Below are 20,801 nucleotides of genomic sequence, written 5' to 3'. Positions count from 1 at the left end.
GTCTCAACTACAGTCCCAGTTACTAGCTGTTGCCTGCAAGTTTGTATGTTTCAGTTACTTTAACCACTTGAACACTGCAGTATGGTGTATTTCTGTTCTCATATTAAAAACAAAAAAATCAACTGAAAATTTTCTAAGTCTTCAACATTTGAGTGTTAGATGAACTGCAGATATTTGAAGCCACTGAAACTGCGCCAGCATGATCTGACCTGTTCCAGCATGATAATGTCCCTGTGCACAAAGCAAGCTCCATGAAGACATGATCTGCTAAGGTTACAGTAGAATAATTTGAATGGTCTGCACAGACCCCTGAGCTCAACCTAACTGAACACCTTTGGGATGAACTGGAATACCAACTCTGCCTCAGGCATCCTCACCCATCATCATTGCCTGGCCTCAGTAGCGCTCTTGTGGCTGAATGGGTAGAGCCAGGGTCCAAATTCTAGTGGAACTAGACCCAAAAGAGTGGAGGCTATTTTAAAAGCAAAAGGGTATTAAATCTGGAACGGAATGTTCAACAAGTAAATATGGTTGTGATTGTTAGGTGTCCAAAAACTTTTGGACAATGTATTGTTCATTGTGACATTTCCTACAACATTTCTACACACTAATAATTTTCAAATCCCAACAAACAAAGAGGAATGTTAAATTTACATTTGGAAATACCAAGTAAATAAAAATTATTTGCTGCTGTTTTTTAGGAAGGCTTTTCTCCTTTCATTTGCTCACTGATATCTCAGTGACCCTGCTTGACCTTTGACCTGGCTGCAGTGATGGGACGGAAACTGGACCTTTCAGGACTGACTGATGATGAGGCAGATCATGTGCTCAGAGTGGTACGGAGAGATATGAGTCTGCGCAAGAAAGAGGAGGATCGCCTCAGGTAACAAACAAAGTATCTGTCTACACTTTGCTCCCTCTGTCCCTTGTGTTTTCTGTAAAAAATGCAGATTGCATTTTTTACAGACTGACTAACACAGTATGTAGAACAGCAAAAGATACATGTATGCAGATTAAGGCACCTCAGAAAGCATTATGCAGTGCAGGAATTTTATAGATATGACTCAATAAATCATGGCTCGGAATACAGTCTGATACTATCAGAATATATCTGCTCTGTTCAATTCCCTGGACCAGCAGGAATGGCTGAAGTGCCCTTGAACAAGGCACCTAACCCCCAACTACACCCCGGGCTGCCTACTGCTGTGGGTATGTCCGGGTCCTGTTGTATATCACTCTGGATAAGAGAATTTGCTAAATACCTCTAATGTAATGTTATGTACTGCTCTGTTATATATGGTTAAGTGCAAAAAATTTGCCATCCTCCAAGGTTTTTCAATTCAATTTCAATTGTATTTGTACAGCACTTTTAACAATGGACAATGTCACAAACCAGCTTTATAGAAATGTACATAAAATTCTGGATATAAATTTTAAATGTATTAATTTATCCCTAATGAACAAGCCAAAGGTGATGGTGGCAAGGAAAAACTCTTTGAGATAACATGAGGAAGAAACCTTGAGAGGACCCAAAAGGGAATCGATCCTCATCAGATTGACAAGAGATTTATAAACAATTTCCCTTCTATAACTGGATACTATATACTCAGAAAGCACAATTATATAAACAGGAGCTTATGAGGGCGGCACGGTAGTGTAGTGGTTAGCGCTGTCACCTCACAGCAAGAAGGTCCGGGTTCGAGCCCCGTGGCCGGTGAGGGCCTTTCTGTGCGGAGTTTGCATGTTCTCCCCGTGTCCGCGTGGGTTTCCTCCGGGTGCTCCGGTTTCCCCCACAGTCCAAAGACATGCAGGTTAGGTTAACTGGTGACTCTAAATTGACCGTAGGTGTGAATGTGAGTGCGAATGGTTGTCTGTGTCTATGTGTCAGCCCTGGCGACTTGTCCAGGGTGTACCCCGCCTTTCGCCCGTAGTCAGCTGGGATAGGCTCCAGCTTGCCTGCGACCCTGTAGAACAGGATAAAGCGGCTAGAGATAATGAGATGAGATGAGGAACTTATGAATTTATGAGCAACTTATGAGTATGAGCATCAGATTTATTTCTGAATTCATTATTGTTTTAATTTGAAGTCTGTTGTGTTCTCAACTATTCAGTGATGAAGACTTGAGTGCAAAACTGTTTGTAGCAATACTGAGGCTATCCAAGGAACAAGAACATTCACAGCCATCTTTAGGGTTTCTATGTGGTACCATCCACAGTAATTTCATGGTGATCTTTAGGCCATGTGGGGCCATCCTTAAAGGCAGTGAGTGATTTTCAGGTGATGAGAACTCCAAATAAAAGTAGGGCACCAGGGTGGATCTGACAGGTCCAGAATGCAGAAGGGGACAGGATCACTGGCATCTCAAATGTAGCATGTAGCTCGACAAAGGGGGGGGGGGGGGGGGGGGGGGGGTGTGAACACCAATTGTTAGGTATGCTCTTATTACACATGGACATTGTGTGCAGAGTGCAAGGGACTCTGGCAATACTAGCTATGACAGCATAATTAAAAAGGAGGGCCAGAAGTTAACAGATATGAGGGTACCCTTTGACAAAGTGGCCAGCCACTCCACAGTCAACATAATTGAGTGAATGTGTGTGTGTGTGTGTGTGTGTGTGTGTGTGTGTGTGTGTGTGTGTGTGTGTGTGTGTGTGTGTGTTTTGGGGGGTTGCAACTGCATCCAAACATCCCAGTTCACCAAATCATTCTATGCCCATGAACGCTACAGATCTGCGAAGAAAAAGCTATTTGCTGAATGTTTGACTAAACAAATATTTTTTCAGCCGAAACTTAAACAGTGACACTGTGTTTGAACAATAACTGGAATGCTGTTCGATAACTGAGGGGCTTTGTAAGAGAAAGCTTTGCCCACTGCCTTCACTATTCAAGGTGCCAACAAAGTGCCTCCACCTTTTGATTGAGGTAGGCATGACTGATCATAAAAAAAAAAAGAAGTTCACTCAGGTACTGTGGTATGAGACCATTTAGTGCTTTATATGTAAATAGTAGTATTTTATAATTTACGTGCAATTTGAAATTTGGCTGGGAGCTAATGCAGTCTGGATAAGTTCGGAGTGATGTGATCATATCTTCTGGTGTATCCTGGACTAGCTGGAGCTTGTTTATGCATGTACGTACTGGAACATCCAGATAGTAAATCATTACAATAATCCAACCTAGATGTAATAAACATATAAACTAAGTTTCTCTGCATCATGTCATGACCTCGTATTTCTTATCTTAGCAATATTTCTGAGACGAAAGAAGGCTATCCTAGTAATATCATCGACATGATCTTCAAATGAAAGACTAGAGTCAATAATCACACCAAGGTATTTTACTGCTGCACATGATGCAAATAAAAGGCCGTCCAGAGTTACTGTGTAAATAGAAAGTCTACTTCTAGCTGCATGTGGTCCAAGTACAAATACTTCTGTCTTGTCAGAAGTAAGTAGACAGACGTTAATAATCATCCAGTGTCGAATGTCCTTTACACGTTCTGCAGCTTTATTAAGTTGGTGTATCTCATCCTGCTTTGCTGAAACATAGAACTGTGTGTCATCAGCATAACAGTCGATGCTATTACCATGTTTACTAATAATTTTACCCAGATGTAACATGTATACAAAAAAAGCAGTGGGCCAAAAACAAACTTGTGAAACACCAAACTTTAGCTTAATATGCATAACAAAGTCACCACTTACATCAACAAACTGATAACGATCAGTCAGATCAAGCCAGGAGAGGGTTATTCCCTTAACTCCAACAACATTTTCTAGTCTGTCAAGAAGAATAGTATGATCACTGGTGTCAAAAGCTGCACTAAGGTCAAGCAACACAAGCAATGAGATTAGAGGCCACAGCCCTGATCAGAGGCCAGTACTACAGTAGGTCATTTACCACTTTAACCAGCTTTGTCTCTGTGTTATGATAAGGCCTAAATACTGACTGATACACATCATGAATGTTATTCCTATGTAGGTATAAGCATAACTGCTGTGCTACAAATTTTTGGATCTTAGAAGTAAAGGCGAGGCTTGATATTGGCCAAACGACCGCTTGCGCGTGACATCACGCTTCACATGATAATTTCTCCTGGGGGACAACCAGACACCGTCTTTCCTGGAAGCAAGATTTAATCTATCTTAAATATGGTTCATGTTTGCACTGTTTTTGGTTGTTCCAATTGTTCAAATAGAGGAAGATAAAAGGTATTACCATCTCCCTGGAACTTTGTCTTGAACTTCTGATTGTGGCTTAGGAACTTGACTTAGGCATTTCTTTAGAAAGGAAATATCTCTGATCCAGGAGTAAGAGATTTTTTTTCACAGAAGTATGAAGAACCCAGTACGCCTTTTTTATCTGTAACTGTCAGTGAATCCCTTTGTTTCACTCCAGCTTCAAGCCCACAACAACTACACTATATGAGAACAGCTCTCTCCAAGGCCTGCCAAAAAGTCGCAGTGTGCGGCCACCATCTTGCCATGTTTTCACTGACAATCCACAGAGTTAAAAGTTTTACAGTCATTCTTTGCGAGTGGTTAACCTGGAATAGAATATGGGTTGTATTCAGTCACATGACTTTTGCTTGCGAGTTTACTTCCGGTGAATGAAGTGGTGGTCAGGCAAACTGATTTGGCTGCCATTATGCAAAGAGCTCATTAAACCGTCTCTGACTATTTTCGCAGTTTAGAGGCCAATGCACGGTCAAGATACCTTCAGAAAGTTGTTCTTTGTGACGGGATAGATCCTTACACGCTAACAAAGAAGGATGTTTCCTATGATTTGAAAAATTATCCATCAGTTGAGTTCCCCGACATCTCAAACTACCTGGTGCTGCAGACATTGTTCTACATGGACAAACAGATGAAACCTGGAAGAGCATGGAGGTGTACAACATTTATATGTGGCTGAGTTAAAGATCTGGGGATCAAGATAAATCCTGTATTGTTTTTGCTCAGGTAAGTAGGCATTTTTGTATGCATCTTTGCAGTGGTTGCTAGGATGCTACAAGAATTAGTATCAAGTGTAAATAAACCACAGCTGCTCGATTCCCAATCCTCCCTGCTCTTCTCTTCCAGCAAACCATATGTTGTTTTTTTTAATTAAAACAGAGAAAATGCAGTGAGAAGGTACATTCCAACATCTCTGTAGGTAAGGCTACGGCACAAATCTACACTCAATTTCGAGGAATTTTGTAAGGATCATAACCACTAATAAACTCTAATTTCCACGTATATCTATCCTTTACTTCTTTCTGATGTAGATTATCCAAGTAATCCAGTAGTAAAGCTTTTTTAGCTGTAGTTTCCTTCAAACTACAGACATCTGACATCTTCAGTATCACTTGTCTTCCATATGTAAACAAAGTTCACTTGTACCCCAGGACAAGGGTAGCAACGGTTGCTAACAGAAGTGTGACGTCAATGCAAGAGGTCTATAGTTGGACAGCTGACAGGGCTCGAGGTCAGATTTTTTTAAACCAGGGGTTTGATAACCACTAGTTTAAAGGATGTAGGTAGCCAGTGCTAAGGGAACAATTGATTATTTTTAGAAGATTGTCTTCTTTTTTTAGTTTGTAGTTTTAATTTTTAGTTTGATTGTCTTTGTTCGTATCTGTTTGTAGAAATATGTAGGTAAGGGACCTAGTACACAAGCTGATGATTTGGATGAGGAAATTAGTGAAATTAGGTGGGGTTTACATTAGACCGTATCAGCGGATCATCAGATTAACGTTTTTAAAACGATTAGTGTGCACACAGCAACACCAATACACGATTCGCGTGCACACAGCAACACCAATACACGGATACGCTCGGCTCCGCAGGCATCCTGCGCTCCAAATCACTCCGCCCTGAACAGCGAGTGCCCTCTGGAGGGTGCGCACTCCGGCCCTGCGCAGCTCACACAGCGCGCGAGTGAAGTGCACAAGCCACGATTCGGGACTGAGCCGCTGTGTGTGTGATCCCAGCGCATATCACTTACCACTTGCAAGTGGAAGGATGGCAAGCCTAAAGACAATCATAACTACACAATGGGCAGTATTTGCATCAGTATTTGCAGTATTTTCATACTTTTATACTCTTTAATGAAAGGTGATACAAGGCGGAAGTCCGCGCCGTTTTTCAGCAGTCGCGTCACATGACCAACGCCAGCGAATCAGGAAGGTGGATGTCACAGTGACGTTGTCCAATGACGACGTCAGCTAGAGCTCAGCACAGCGTATCCGCGTATCCGCGTATTCTCAATGTTTACACAGCACCGGACCAGACACGATCTGGATTGAATACGTGGACCCTGGCGGATTCCCGTTTCCTGGCGTTTCCAGGCGGTTTAATGTAAACGGACAGTACATCCGTGAAGAAAACGAGACAGATACGGTCTAATGTAAACTTGGCCTTAGTTTGGTTTCTCAATGGAGAGTAAAACTTTCTAATTGCTGATCTGATATGGTTATACGGTCATCAAATTGTGGTTAGTTAGTAAATTGTCTGGCTTTAAATTAATAGTCTGAAGTCATCATGATTACATATTGGTGGTCTGCATGTGGTGGTCTTATTCCTAGTTAATTTTGCTACAGTATTAAATAGGAATCTAGGGTTGTTTTTGTTATCTTCTGTTAGGCTGGAGAGAGAAATTAATCTAGGAGAAGTAAGGCTATGTTAGGACTGAGACTAAGTCCAAATCCAATTTATGTGCATATCCTACTTGAACCTGATCATTTGCAGCAAGCCTGAACAGCCGAAAATCATGAGATCCAATTTTTACAAATCTATTTGAGACCACATTTGTGTGTGGTTTGAAATATGAATCAAATTGCATTTTTCAAATCTGTTGAGGTCTCACGGTTCTGATCGGATTTCAGCAGGGTAGAAACTTGGCGGTCGCATGGTTGCCAGTGGCGATTAAAAACTGACCAGGGCCACTAAAAGTTGAGGTTTGATCACCCGAAGGGCGACTATGATTTGAGAAGTACGAAAAAAATTACAATAAAAATTAAATAAAATGTTCCTTCCTTGAAGTACCTTTTTTCCCCTTGCTTTCCTTTCCTCAACTCTAAGGTCATGAATTCTAGTAAAAGTTTAGTTCTAAAGTGCAAAATTCAAAGCCGTTTGTGAGTTTTCAGATCGCTCCATGATATCCACAACTTTCCCGAACTCTGACCTTTCCCATGATTCACTGTTGCATCATAACGGAAGCCGGTATCTTTCTTCCACTCCACTGTGTTGACGTTTGTAGCTAACACTAACTGCTAGATCAAAGATGACTAAAAGATGGTTACATGGGTCTGATTTTCTGACGTACCATGGGGATAATATGATCAAAGTGCCCCATCTGTCTACCCTCATGGAATGGATAGATGACGTGAAGTTGTGACCCAACGTCTGCTACGTTGACATTGTCAATTATTTTATTCCTAGTGAGGGCACTGATGGCGAGGAGCTAAGGAACTACAAAAGCACAGAGGCGAACAATTATCTACACAGTAATAAAACGGGCAAAATTATGTGTAAAAGAGAGGGCGAGTTTGTTTGCTTAAAGGCTGAGGTTGAGCCTAGCCAGAGCAAAAAAAGGGAAATCTTGCAGTTCTGCAGCAGCTATCATCTGGAAGGTAGACTGTGTCAGAGTAGAGCAATTGTATTATTGTACTGGTTTACGAATAATGCAATGTCTATATATTGTAAGTTGCTTTGGACAAAAGTGTCTGCCGAATATCATAACTATATGAACCATAAGCACCTAGCTCTAGTCTAACAGAACTCTACCAGCCGACTGTACTGTGATGTCTCTTGTATAGGTTCAAGAAGCAAAAGCTCAGTCAGAGAAGCACAGGCTAACCATTTTAATGCAGACGCAAATGCCGTCAAACTTTGGAAACAATAAACATACCATACTTAAATAATTCCTTGTCTATGTATTTGTCCAAGCTTCTTCAACTTCTTGACTACGCTGATCATTCCACATATTGGATGGTATTTGTAGGCTATTTGTTTATACTTTAGCACTGGTCGCTCTTGGATTCTCTTGGCTACTGAGGCTACATGCACTTATTGTTAGTCACTGAATAAAAATGTCAGTCAAATGACTGTACTGCAATGACCTGGCGACTTGTCTAGGGGTTACCCTGCCTCTCGCCCATAGTCAGCTGGGATAGGCTTCAGCTTGCCCGCAACCCTGGAGAACAGGATAAGCGGCTACAGATAATGGATGGATGGATGGATAAATGACTGTAATGTAGTGTAATGTTTGAATAATGTACAATTTCTAAACAACAATTACATAGAATTAATGTTGTTGATTAATCCATTTCTGGGGCATAAGGGGTGTTATTCAAGTAAAAATGGTTTAAATTTTTTTTTTTTTTTCAGCTAGAGGAAATTTAAGGGCCACTTTATTTTGGCCTGGGCCACTAAGAATTCAGGAATACTGGCTCGAGTGGTGACCAAGCACTGAAGTTAATTTTTAGCCCTGTTCCAGGTGTTTTTCTTTTCAAGTCTGTGACTTTTGACTGCATGTAAAGTTCACATTTACACATGCAGGACACATGTTAGTTTGGTGGTGCACGACATAAAGTGGAGCAGGCCAGGCCTCCGTCTCTGATACTGTCTCATTATTTTAATAAAACCTGCACCACTACTCCACATTGCCATGTGGTAAAAAAGCAAGCCCAGTTAATGTCCCCCATTTTGGTTTGTTTATGTCAGCGACTTCTACTTTTAGATACCATTTCATTACTCCTCCTGGGGCAACATCATTACGATAGAAACCAATGCGAATAAGACTGAAAATAAGGATTGCCCTACAGACACACACATTACAGTATGCACACAGAGTGCTTCCCTGTTCATTTGCTGCAGTTTCTCCTTTTTAATTTTTTATTCCTTACAGCATCAGTTATTCCACATGACTTCTACTGTGCTTTCCACTTTCTCCTTCAGATGATCTCTCTCTCTCTCTCCTTTCTTTTGCCCATCTCTAGCCACCGTCTTACTTTTTGTGTCATTTTCACTCTCATCTTCTGTCACTTTTTATGTTTATCCTTTTTTCACTCTCTTTTTCTTATGTTCTCCCCTTCCATCTAGCTGATTGTGTTGATTTACTCACTTCCCCATCACTTATGCTCTCTCTCTCTCTCTCTCTCTCTCTCTCTCTCTCTCTCTCTCTCGCCCCTTTCACATTGTATGAGGTAAAATTGTATGAGGTAAAAACAACCGGAATAGATAACAAATTTTGATTTCCTCTCAGTCTTCCTGAACGGAAAAGTAATGGATATTGTGTATTCCCACGTGACTACATTTAACAGAATGCTACCGAGCGCAAACTGTGCAAGACCACATACTGTATGAGGTATAACTTACGAGGCGGCAAGTGCATTGTTGTGACAAGCCCAAACTGAGACATTAGCTAGTTAGCAATATGGCACGAGCTGAGCTGCATCACGTCTCCATTGAGAGAGGTGTCTTCCTGTTTCTGAACATTTGTTTAAGCAAAAGTTATTTATAACATTTTTGCTTATAGCATCAGACCACCCTATCTGCTGGCTTGCCCAAGCATACAAGCATGACCCCTTGAATTCCCACATACTCTGCTTATAGACAGCATTACACAGGCACACCTGCTTTCGCTTTTTTATCCCTGGCCCAAATGAAGTTTGGCGGCTGTTAGAACCTGCGTCTGTCCTAGTTCAGATGCGTCGACATAAGAGCGCTCTGGAGCAGGGTAAAAACAAACCACACGAGTTAAATCAATCTGGTTTATTCAAGCACTGCTCAACGATACACAGAAAGAGCAGGGTTTATATACATCAGAAGCTTGCGTGACAAGATAAGTAAGGGGCTCGGGGGCACAAGGTGAACTCGCCAGATAAGGAGTCGTTTTTGTTATACATGAAAGAGCAGACCATACACCCCCTAGAACAGGAGGAACCAGGAATGTGGTTTCAGCGAAACTAGAAGGTACAGAGAAAATAAAAGAGTATGTTCTCGCGATTATGCACGTTTACCAGGGTGTGAAAGGGTCATAAAGCTCAGGACAGCTATGCACGAGAACACACACAATCTTACAATCCCCTCTTTTATACTTTGTTTACAGAGTATAACTACAGTTTAGACTCTAACGTATTGACAGACATAACAAGACTGATTAGTATGTTGTTTAGCAGTCCAATTGGCAAATCGCCAAAAAACGTTGTCCTCGTGGCTGGCTTGAGCGGGATTCCCTGCTCCAAGCGCTAAGACCAATACCAGAAGGAAAGTCATACTGGTCACTGACTTTGTTCTTTCTGTGTCCACAGGATGTAGATAGTTGAAGGTAGCCCAGGCTCACGTGTCTTCCAGATTCCTCAGTTCAGAAGTCTGCGGGACGCACCGACCATCCCCTCTTTGTAGATCAGCCGAAACCGGATCACTCCGGATGCTGGAAAGGGGATCCCTGAAAAGGCCGTCAGCTATTGTCACAACAACCTTCTGTAACACAAAAACCTGTTAGACATCATCATCATAGATTCAATTTACTATTGGAGCCTTCTTGATTCGGCTGGCGTGGATCCACTGTGGAAAAAGGTCAGTTAGTACAGCCGTTCGAGTTACAGCGAGCACATCCGTGGGTTCACTGTAGGGTGGTTCCTCTAGAGGAGTGCCTAATTTAGCGAATTTCTTTACCAACACTTTATCCCCTACCTCAAAGGGGTGAGTGGGTGCCTCAGGAATGGGAGGCTTTTTGGAATTTAGTCTCGTCCAGTACTCATCCAACACCCGCATGAGACCCACGGCGTACTCACTGAGATGTACATCAAGATCACTCGTTCCTATAGCCTGCATACCTCTGCGCCAGGGTGTAGGAAAAGGCCGGCCCATCACGAGCTCGTACGGAGACAGGTTGTCGAGGGCCACTTGAGCGGTCATTCGCATGTCAGCGAGAACTAAAGGCAAAACTTGTACCCAATTTTTAGTACCAGCTTCTTGCATGGCTTTACGCAGCTTACCCTTGATTGTTCTGTTTGCGCGCTCCACAATGCCGGAGGACTGCGGATGGTACGGGATGTGGAAACGCCAATGGATCTTTAAGTCTTTACACAGTTCTTGTGTCACCTTAGAGGTGAACGGTGTACCTTTGTCAGAGTCTATCCCTACCGGGAGACCATAACGCGGAATGATTTCTTGCGTCAATTTGTTTACCGCCGTGCGAGCGTCTTCTTTCCCGCAAGGGAAAGCCTCCACCCATCGTGAAAATTTGTCGACCATGACCAAGAGATACTTAAAGGGGCCCTGTTTTGGCATGTGAGTAAAGTCAATCTGCCATTCCTGGAACGGCGTGTCAGGTATGGGAAGGTGCTGATGTACCGCGCCTGGTTTAGATGGATTATTCTGGGCGCACGTTAAACATCTGTCTAGAATGTGATGTACATCGGTGTGTATTTTGTCGATGCAAAATATTTTGGATAAATCCTCCACTACCCCCCTTCGTCCGCGGTGAGTGGGACCATGAAACTCGCGGACGAGAAATGGAGTGCAATGTCTAGGCAAACAAAGGCGGCCCTGAGCATCGATCCGAACGCCGTCAGACGGCTGCGCGCCGCATGAGTCCCAGAAATGGTTGTCTGAGGCCGAAGCGGAGGCCTGGAGGGAGATCAAGTCAATGTCCGGAAGAACGGCACTAATCATACGGCTGGATGAGACCAGGGAGAGAGTAAGCGAAGGCGGAAAAACACCGGAGGCAGCCGCGGCTTTGGCAATGCGATCGGCGAGAGAGTTTCCCCTGATCTCAAAAGAGTCCCCAATACAATGAGCACGAGTCTTAACAATGGCTAAAGAGCGCGGGAGAAGACACGCTGTAATAAGATCAGTAACAAGCGAAGAATGAGAAATGGGCTTACCGTCTGCAGTGGTGAACCCACGCGAAGCCCAAATCCGACCAAAGTCATGAGCAACGCCGAAAGCGTAGCGTGAATCAGTGTAGATAGTGACGTCGGTGTCCTGAGCAATAACACATGCACGGGTTAGAGCGTATAGTTCGGCAGCCTGAGCCGAGGAGAAAGGAAGAGAAAAAGCTTCAACAGTTTCATCAGGAAGGCGGCACACAGAATAACCACACACGAAAACGCCGTCAGAGGGGCGTGAGCACGAGCCGTCCACAAACAGCGAATCACCTGAAAGTAACGGGGTGGAGCGTAAGTCGGGGCGGATACTTGTCTCGAAAAGAATGCTAGAAATGCAGTCGTGTGTTTCAGAAGGAAGAAAATCATCCTGTGAATTGAGGAGGCGCTGAAGCGCGTGCGCGAGAGAATCAAAGGAGGAGGAGGGCTTAACAGTAAGGTTTTCGGTGGCCAAAAGAATAGACTCATATCCAGAGCGACGCTGAGCGGATAAATGCTGGGTACTGAGGTTCTTTAAAACGTGCACTACATCATGTGAGGTGTGGAGAACAAGCGGGTGAGACAAAACCAGCCGTTCAGCGTCCGTGACCATGACAGCACATGCAGCCACCGCCCTGAGGCAAGCAGGGAGACCCTGTGCCACAGAATCGAGAGTTTTAGAGAGGAACGCACAAGGCCGCATACCCCCCCCGTGCTCCTGCGCCAAAACCCCAGACGCAGTTCCCTGCTGGTTGCACACATATAAATGAAACGGCAAACGGTAATTCGGAAGTCCGAGAGCAGGGGCCGAGCATAAAGCCTGTTTCAAGGCCCTGAAGGCCGTCAGCATCTCATCAGACCACACCAAGGGCTGAGTCAAAGGGTCCGAGTGCAGAATTGCAGAGCGCAGACACTTGTCATAGGTGGAACAGTCAGGAATCCACTGGCGGCAGTAATTGATAAGTCCCAGAAAAGCCATGAGGGCGTGTTTCGTGGCAGGCACCTGAGTGTCTAGGATGACCTGCACACGCTCGGGGCTGAGCCTGCGGGAGCCCTGGGAGAGATCGTGACCCAGGTATCGGACAGTGGGGAGGCAGAACTGAAGCTTAGTTCGTGAGACCTTGAAACCTTCTTGCGCCAGAAGGGAGAGGAGAGCAAGTGTAGCTGTAGCGCAAATGTCCTTATCCTCCGCCGTTACCAGAAGATCATCCGCGTATTGGAGCACGGAGGAGCCCGAGGGGAGGCACAAACCGGCCAAGGCGTCCCTCACTACGGCTGTAAAAACCGCGGGGGAATCGACATATCCTTGGGGTAACCTGGTCCATGTGTACTGCTTTCCCCTGTGCGTAAAAGCGAACAGGGGCTGCGTGTCGTGGCCCACAGGGACGCTGAAAAAGGCAGAACAGAGATCAATTACAGAGAAAAACGCATGTTCACACGGAATCGAGGCCATAAGAGAGGGAACGTCTGGAACTAATGGGGCGACTGGGATAATTAACTCATTAATCTTACGCAAATCCTGGGTGAAACGCCACGTGCCGTTGGGCTTCTGCACCGGATTCACTGGGGTGTTATAAGGGCTAACACAGGGAACAACCACACCTTGCTCTAGGAGAGAACACAGAACATCATCAATGCCAGACAGTTTAGCTGGGGAAAGGGGGTACTGTTTTACATATACTGGCGAAGAGTGTTTAATGACCGCCTCGTAAGGGGTACAGTTAACAAAGCCCACCTCGTCCTTATGTTCCGCCCAAAGAGAAGCTGGGAGATCAGAAAGAGAGGGTGTGAGGCAGGTAACGGCACAAGCAGCATTGAGAAGGTTATGGGGAAGAGAAAGAGAGGTGAGGGCAAGAGCAGCCGACGAGGTTTCGTCTGGTATGTCAACAACCATGTGTGAGCCACTAAAAGAAATAGAGAGCCCTAGGAGGCTCATGAGGTCCCGTCCAAGCAGGTTAAAAGGGCAATCAGGCATGCAAACAAAGGAGTGAGAAAACTTCAGTAAAGGATCAAGGGCACAAGTAACAGAAAGGGGGGGGCGTGCAACTGGAATGGAAAGGAACCCCTTCTATTCCCACAGAGCTTACAGACCGTGTAGATAAAGGACCCGCATATTCCCTCCCCACTGAGGACATGGTAGCCCCGGTGTCGAGTAAAAAAGGATATTCAGTCCCTGCCAGGCATAAAACAATAGTGGGAAGATCTTCGTTAAGAGGGGAGCTGAATAAAAGATTTAACATAGCAACGGTCGGGGTTTCATCGCTCTGAGGGCAGCCCTATGGGCGGGCAGGATCTCTCTGCCCTGTGGGGCTTGAACCGGCGCGCATGACGGGTTTCTCGCGTTCCTGCTCATCTCGCTGTTTCGCATGACATTCTCTTATCCAGTGCCCCTCTTTTCCACAATAGTGGCACTTTCCATTTCTCCTCCCTCCCCCACCGCGCGGCCCCATTCGGCGACCCCTCTCCTGTCGGCCATCCACCCGTCCGCCCGGCACAACAGATAAACATGCTTTATTCATCTTACAGTCTAGGAGACCATCGCTCTCCAGCGTGCGTACTCGCTCCCCGGCCTGGCGGAGGACCAGATTATTCCGGTCACTCCAGTGATGTTTTAAAACGCTCTGTATTTCGGGGCGACAATTAGACAAAAAGGTGGACAAGAACATTGGGTTCGGGTTTGCCAAATTGAGTTCGAGACCTCCCAAATGTTGCCAAACTTCCCCAAAGCGCTTCCAGAAAGCCGACGTCAGCTCAGAACGCTCCTGTTTGCAATTAGTGACCTGTGACAGGTCTCTATTTGCTTGTTTTAAGGCGAGCAGGTATCGCGTCAACTGCTCGCGAAGCTGCTGCAGCGCGTCCGGCGTGTCTTTCCAAAAGAAGGTAGACACGGTGCGCTGGCGAGGGCGACCGTTTTCCCCTACCGGAGGCAATTCCTCCTTAACATTAACAGCAATATCGTTGACGGGGCGGAGGACCTGTACGTTTTCTAACAGGGCCGTCTCATCATATGCGCCTCCTAATTTATTTTGCAGAATAAACCGGTAATCAGCTCCCGTAAGCTGACAATTACGAGAAACATTAATTAACTGATCAACAAAAAGCAAGGGCTTATCGGGTGACGGAAGAAGCGAGATGATGTCCTTAAGAGCCGACGGGGACGGGGGAGTTATATCAATACCACTGCGCTTTGCAACCCATACACAAGCAGCGTTTTGTGGCGGATAAGGACGCGAGCCGGCGTCTGGTCCCACATCGTCAGGATTATCCCAATCATCATCGTCATCGGTGTCATCATCGGTATCGTCACTACTTTCTTCGTCTTTGCCGTTCTTGGCTGATGCAGGCGCACCCTTTATCCCTCCGGGACGCTGCCCTCTGTCAACCGTGGGGGGGGGGGCACGCAGACACAGCAGCCAGGGACGGATAAATTTTAGGAATCGTTTTTGCAGCTGACGGCGATTTACCAATAACTTTTCCAGCCTTACTATAAGGTGGAGGTTTACTGTCTAACGAGGCTGGAGGAGCAGAATGAGATTTGGATTTTCCTAGCGCCGCCTCCTCCGTTTCCTTGGTGACGGGTGCAGCCCGAGGCTTCGGGATGGATTTCAGGACTGAACGGGGAGTATAAGCCTGTTTAAAATTATCCCAAATCTTTTCATATCGTACCACTTAGCGGAACCCTCCCGCATATACGGGCGATCCCAACCGGGGTCCCCTAATCCCTCATAAATCATGCGATAGGCCGATGCAAGATAACCAGGATCGAAAGTACCTTGGCGAGGATATGAAGGAATTTGAGGGTTGGCCTCGGTCCAACCTGCCAAATTATCGAGCCAAGGAGAAACATGATAAGCGAAACCGCACCTAGTCATCCACTCGGCCGGGGTTTCCCCTGGCGCAGGTTTAGGGAACGAGTTTCCCATCGTACAATGACAACAGACGGATCTGAAGAGGAACAGACGGAAATGTGTCGTAAATTTGTATAGCGCGCTCTTCCTGGACTCGAACCAGGGAAAACTGTCCTCCGTAGGACACTACGAAACTACTGCCAACCAGGTAGTCAATCAAACATGTCTTACCTGATTGAGAGTATCACGTCGGGGTCACCAAATTGTTAGAACCTGCGTCTGTCCTAGTTCAGATGCGTCGACATAAGAGCGCTCTGGAGCAGGGTAAAAACAAACCACACGAGTTAAATCAATCTGGTTTATTCAAGCACTGCTCAACGATACACAGAAAGAGCAGGGTTTATATACATCAGAAGCTTGCGTGACAAGATAAGTAAGGGGCTCGGGGGCACAAGGTGAACTCGCCAGATAAGGAGTCGTTTTTGTTATACATGAAAGAGCAGACCATACACCCCCTAGAACAGGAGGAACCAGGAATGTGGTTTCAGCGAAACTAGAAGGTACAGAGAAAATAAAAGAGTATGTTCTCGCGATTATGCACGTTTACCAGGGTGTGAAAGGGTCATAAAGCTCAGGACAGCTATGCACGAGAACACACACAATCTTACAGCGGCGGATATAGAAACGGGTTCCGTCTGTCCGGCCGGCTGGCTGTCCGTCCGGCTGTCCGTCTGGTCACGTTTTCGGGCCATATCTTTAAAACTACTGAAGATATCTTCATGAAACTTTGTATACATATCAAGCAACATGTGAACTGGTGCCTTTTGCTATTTTGGATTTTTGAAAAAAAAAAGTATTTTTCAAATTTTTATATAAAAAATAGATTTTGACTTAGTTTCTAAGAGCAATGTTAGTCTCCGGAGCATATATCCGAAACTATTCATGATATGGATTTGAAACTTGGTATACATGTTAACAAGGTGATGCAGATGTGCCTTTTCATACTACGAAATGTGAGAAATTTAAATTTTTCACGTTTCCATGGAAACAATTTCACACTTAGTCTCTCAGGTTAGTCTTCGGGGTAGGTTTTGTTTCCGGAGCAGAACTTGAAAACTATGAGTGTTATGGTCTTGAAAGTTGGTATATATGTTGATTAAGTAATGTATATGTGCCTTTTGATACTAAGAAATGTGAGAAATTTTAAATTTTAGCTCGCCTGGACCAAAGGTCTGGTGGGTTTATGCCATGGGCTGCTGAGGTCATTGTAAAGAGGTAGGGTTGGTTTCCTGCAGCAGAACCTGAAAAATGTAACAAATAATATCGTGAAACTTGGTATATAGTTGGTAGATAGGGCGGGGGATATAGATGACTCTGTCTTCTTGTTTTACTTATTACTCACCTTATTTAAACCCCGGCTTGTGTTAGTTTGTCTTGTGTTTGTCTTCATTTCCCTTGCTGATGCTTGTTTTGTTCTTCATGTCTACTGTTGGCATCTTTTCATGCCTGGTGTTTTTTTTTTTTTTGCTTTGATGATCCTGTGTAAATAAAAGGTTTCTGCACTTGCATCTGTCTCTGCACCTCGACCATAATAAAAATATGAAGTGGAAATCCCATTCAGAGAGAGAGAGAGAGAGAGAGAGAGAGACAACATTTACGTAACTTTAATGACAGGATAATTTTATAACTTTTTTTTTTTACGATTTACTGTTGTTGATATCATATTGTGTGTAATTTATAAGGTATATCGAGTTTATAAGGTATATCAACCTATACAATTTATAAAGTAATATAAACCATCTGAGAAAATCATTTCCGCTTAGAATGTAAACAAACCGTCGAAATGACAGCAGCAATTTGTGAAAAATGCTATAATAATAATTACTGAAAAATAAAAAAGATACGTTTTTACCATGAAATACTTTCATTCCATATTTTGTTGTGGGTTTTTTTTATTTTTGGGGGGTTTTTGTTTTTGAGTGGGGTTTTTATTTCATCCTCGGTTGATTCAGCAACACACTCCGACATTATTTTCTTCTTCTTCTTTCAGGTTTTTTTTGCTATAGTTGCTGCTATAGTTTTAGTGAGTGTTGTAGCTCTAATGTAATATGTTTACTTTAGATCTATAACATTCATATAACAACCAAATGGGCGAAGGCAATTATAATACTTGTTGGCAGAGGTCGGCACTCAGTGAATGTTGTAGCAATAGACAGGACACAGTTTACTTCAAAGGTGCCATTTATTGAAATAGCTGACATGAATTAGCAAACTAATACTGATCAGATATAGCAACAATAGCAGCCAAGGAATAATTCAATAAAAAAATGGTGATACAATGTATACAAGTAATAATCAGTAGTGTATAAAGCAATAGTCAGTAGTAAGTAGAATAATAACCAGCAGTAAACAGGATGAGAAATCAGCAGTGAATATGATGATAACCAAGGCACTAATGGTGATCAGAAGTAATGGGCTATATGCAAGTGTTACAGTACAGGGGCGAGTGAATGTTAAAATGTGAGAGGGAAATCACGTGTTTATGTGTGTCTGTGTGAGAGTGTGTATGTGTGTGTGTGTGTGAGTGAGTGTAGGCGTGTGTGTGCGTGTGCGCAGCAACGAGATGAGGAGGAGCTAGGGAGAGAGAGCGTGCGCAGGTGCACGACAAGGAGGAGGGGCGTGAGGGAACGAGGCTGTGCGTGGGTGCGGGCGAGATAGGTGTGGTATGTGAATGTAGTGCGCGAGCCTTTGTGCTAGGCTCGGCCTAAAGGGGGGTGGGCAACAAGGAGAGCGCATGAGGGAGAGTAACAAAGGATCTGTAACTTAAGAGCTAGTCTCAACTAGGCCTTAAACCCAAACTTCTACCCAACCCTTAGCTACTCCTGAAATCCCAATGTTGAGGGGTGTAGTGCAACGGAGGGAGTTAAAAAGAGAAAGAGAGACAGAGAGAGAGAACGCATGCATGATGTAACTAATACGAATAGTAAACAAAGCAAATCAAACAACACGCGGTCTAAGACCGGCTTTCATGTGAATCAAAATGCGTACTGTACATTTAAACCATGAATGAATTCAAATAAACAACACTCTTCGCATTAACTAGCCACAGCTAAGACTAACAATTGCCCAGATGCCAGCCTTAATTGAGATCGCTCTTGCTTGGCAACCGAAGGTGCGTCGTCTGTTATCCAAAGACAGCGCGGAGTGCAGGTCCAGGGAGAAAACAGTTCTGTTCCTTTTGCTTTTACAGCTCGTCAGCTGAAGATCTTTGGTGTCCCGTCAGTCGTCCGATGATCTGGAAGGAATCTTGTCTGTAGTTCGTCGATGTTGCAAAGGGAAAAGGGATCCGGTCACCTTTTCTCTTTTAAAATACTGCGTGGGCTGCAGTAACTAACCAGTTCAGTTATTATTACAACTATGTGAAGATCAAATACATTGAACTTTGGCTAAAAGTCCGGTATCAATAGCTCGTTCTTTGTTCTTTGTTCTTCTTTAGCACAGATGCAACGACGTCTCTCTTTCACGCGTGGGGATCCACCACCAGAGAGAAAGAATTTCGATTCCACCGCGGGTTTTAAAGCACAGTCGTGACATCACTGTATTTGGTATCCGGTATCATCTCTGTATCCATTACCATTACAGGGAGTCAGAAGAATGGGCGGAGATAGAACATGGCATCGAGTACAGGGATTGTTGTGTTCAATGCTATAACAGTGGAAGGGGAGAAGATGGGCCATAAAGTGAAGCAGGGAATTGTGGGTACTATGGCTATGGCAGGGCGGCATGGTGGTGTAGTGGTTAGCGCTGTCGCCTCACAGCAAGAAGGTCCGGGTTCGAGCCCCGTGGCCGGCGAGGGCCTTTCTGTGTGGAGTTTGCATGTTCTCCCCGTGTCCGCGTGGGTTTCCTCTGGGTGCTCCGGTTTCCCCCACAGTCCAAAGACATGCAGGTTAGGTTAACTGGTGACTCTAAATTGACCGTAGGTGTGAATGTGAGTGTGAATGGTTGTCTGTGTCTATGTGTCAGCCCTGTGATGACCTGGCGACTTGTCCAGGGTGTACCCCGCCTTTCGCCCATAGTCAGCTGGGATAGGCTCCAGCTTGCCTGCGACCCTGTAGAACAGGATAAAGTGGCTAGAGATAATAAGATGAGATGAGATGAGATGGCTATGGCATGGCAGCCCCCCTACAATGACTATAACACAGAGGTATAAATTAAATATTCAAACATCAGCTGGAGTTCAATTATCGATGGCAACACTGTTGATCGCAGCATTGATTTCTGTCCATACTACATTTTTCTGACTCCCTATGATGTTACTTTTTAGGCTACCAGAAACAAATAATTAATTCATTTGAACTTTGAGCTTTTATTTTGAGGGCAGAGAAGTTTCTCTCCATGGCCGTATTATGCCTCTCCTTGTCATAAAGTCTAGGGGCACGGCCTCGAAACCCTCTCGTACGATGATTTCTACATTCAGATTTGCACTGGTTTCTATGCTAGATTGATCAGTGAAGGCTTCTGTCTTTCGATCTCTATCCACTCTTATCTCACCTTTCTCTCTCTCTCTCTCCCCTTTCTAAACAATTCTACTCTCTCATTTGCTCCCTCCCTTCCTATTTCTCTGTGTAGTGATTTGAAGCATGAGCTGGAGGAGGAGGGCGCACGCTGTCTGCTGCTGGCCAAGCAGCGCGGCTTTAATGAGCAATGCTGCATTCGCTGCTGTGGGCCATTCGGCTTCTTTCTCAAGCCACGCCGTGTCTGCCTCAACTGTCGCTACAACGTTTGCAAAGCCTGCTGCTCCTACAGCCAACAAGAGAATGGCTATGTCTGTACCTTTTGCCACAAGAGCAGGTCAGTAATCACGCTCTCTCTCTCTCTCTCTCTCTCTCACACACACACACACACACACACACACACACACACACGGTCATGTGCATGCACCTGCAGAAACTCAAAGACATTGTTCTGCTTGTTGTCCATTTTGACTATATGGTGGTGAGAAGGAGCAATAAACACCTAGAGTTAGAGAAAGAGGAGCTACATATGAGTGTTTCATTCAAGACAGATCGAGAAACAAACAGACAGACATGGCTTGTTG

At 44.6% G+C, this 20,801-nt stretch overlaps 1 protein-coding gene across 1 annotated transcript in view; it reads left to right on the top strand.

Annotated features, from left to right (window-relative positions):
* Positions 1-773: 773 nt before the first annotated feature.
* The window catches only part of myripb (myosin VIIA and Rab interacting protein b), a 97,548-nt gene continuing 77,520 nt past the window's right edge, over positions 774-20,801 (top strand). The window contains exons 1-2 of the mRNA XM_060900059.1: positions 774-883; positions 20,333-20,554. Of these exons, the coding sequence (XP_060756042.1) occupies positions 774-883; positions 20,333-20,554 (332 nt within the window). The remainder of the gene's footprint in view (positions 884-20,332; positions 20,555-20,801) is intronic.

Source organism: Neoarius graeffei, chromosome 19 (assembly GCF_027579695.1).
Source record: "Neoarius graeffei isolate fNeoGra1 chromosome 19, fNeoGra1.pri, whole genome shotgun sequence".
Classification (NCBI taxonomy): Eukaryota; Metazoa; Chordata; class Actinopteri; order Siluriformes; family Ariidae; genus Neoarius; species Neoarius graeffei.
Note: the sequence above shows the minus strand (reverse complement) of the source record. Positions and strands in the feature narration are given on the sequence as shown.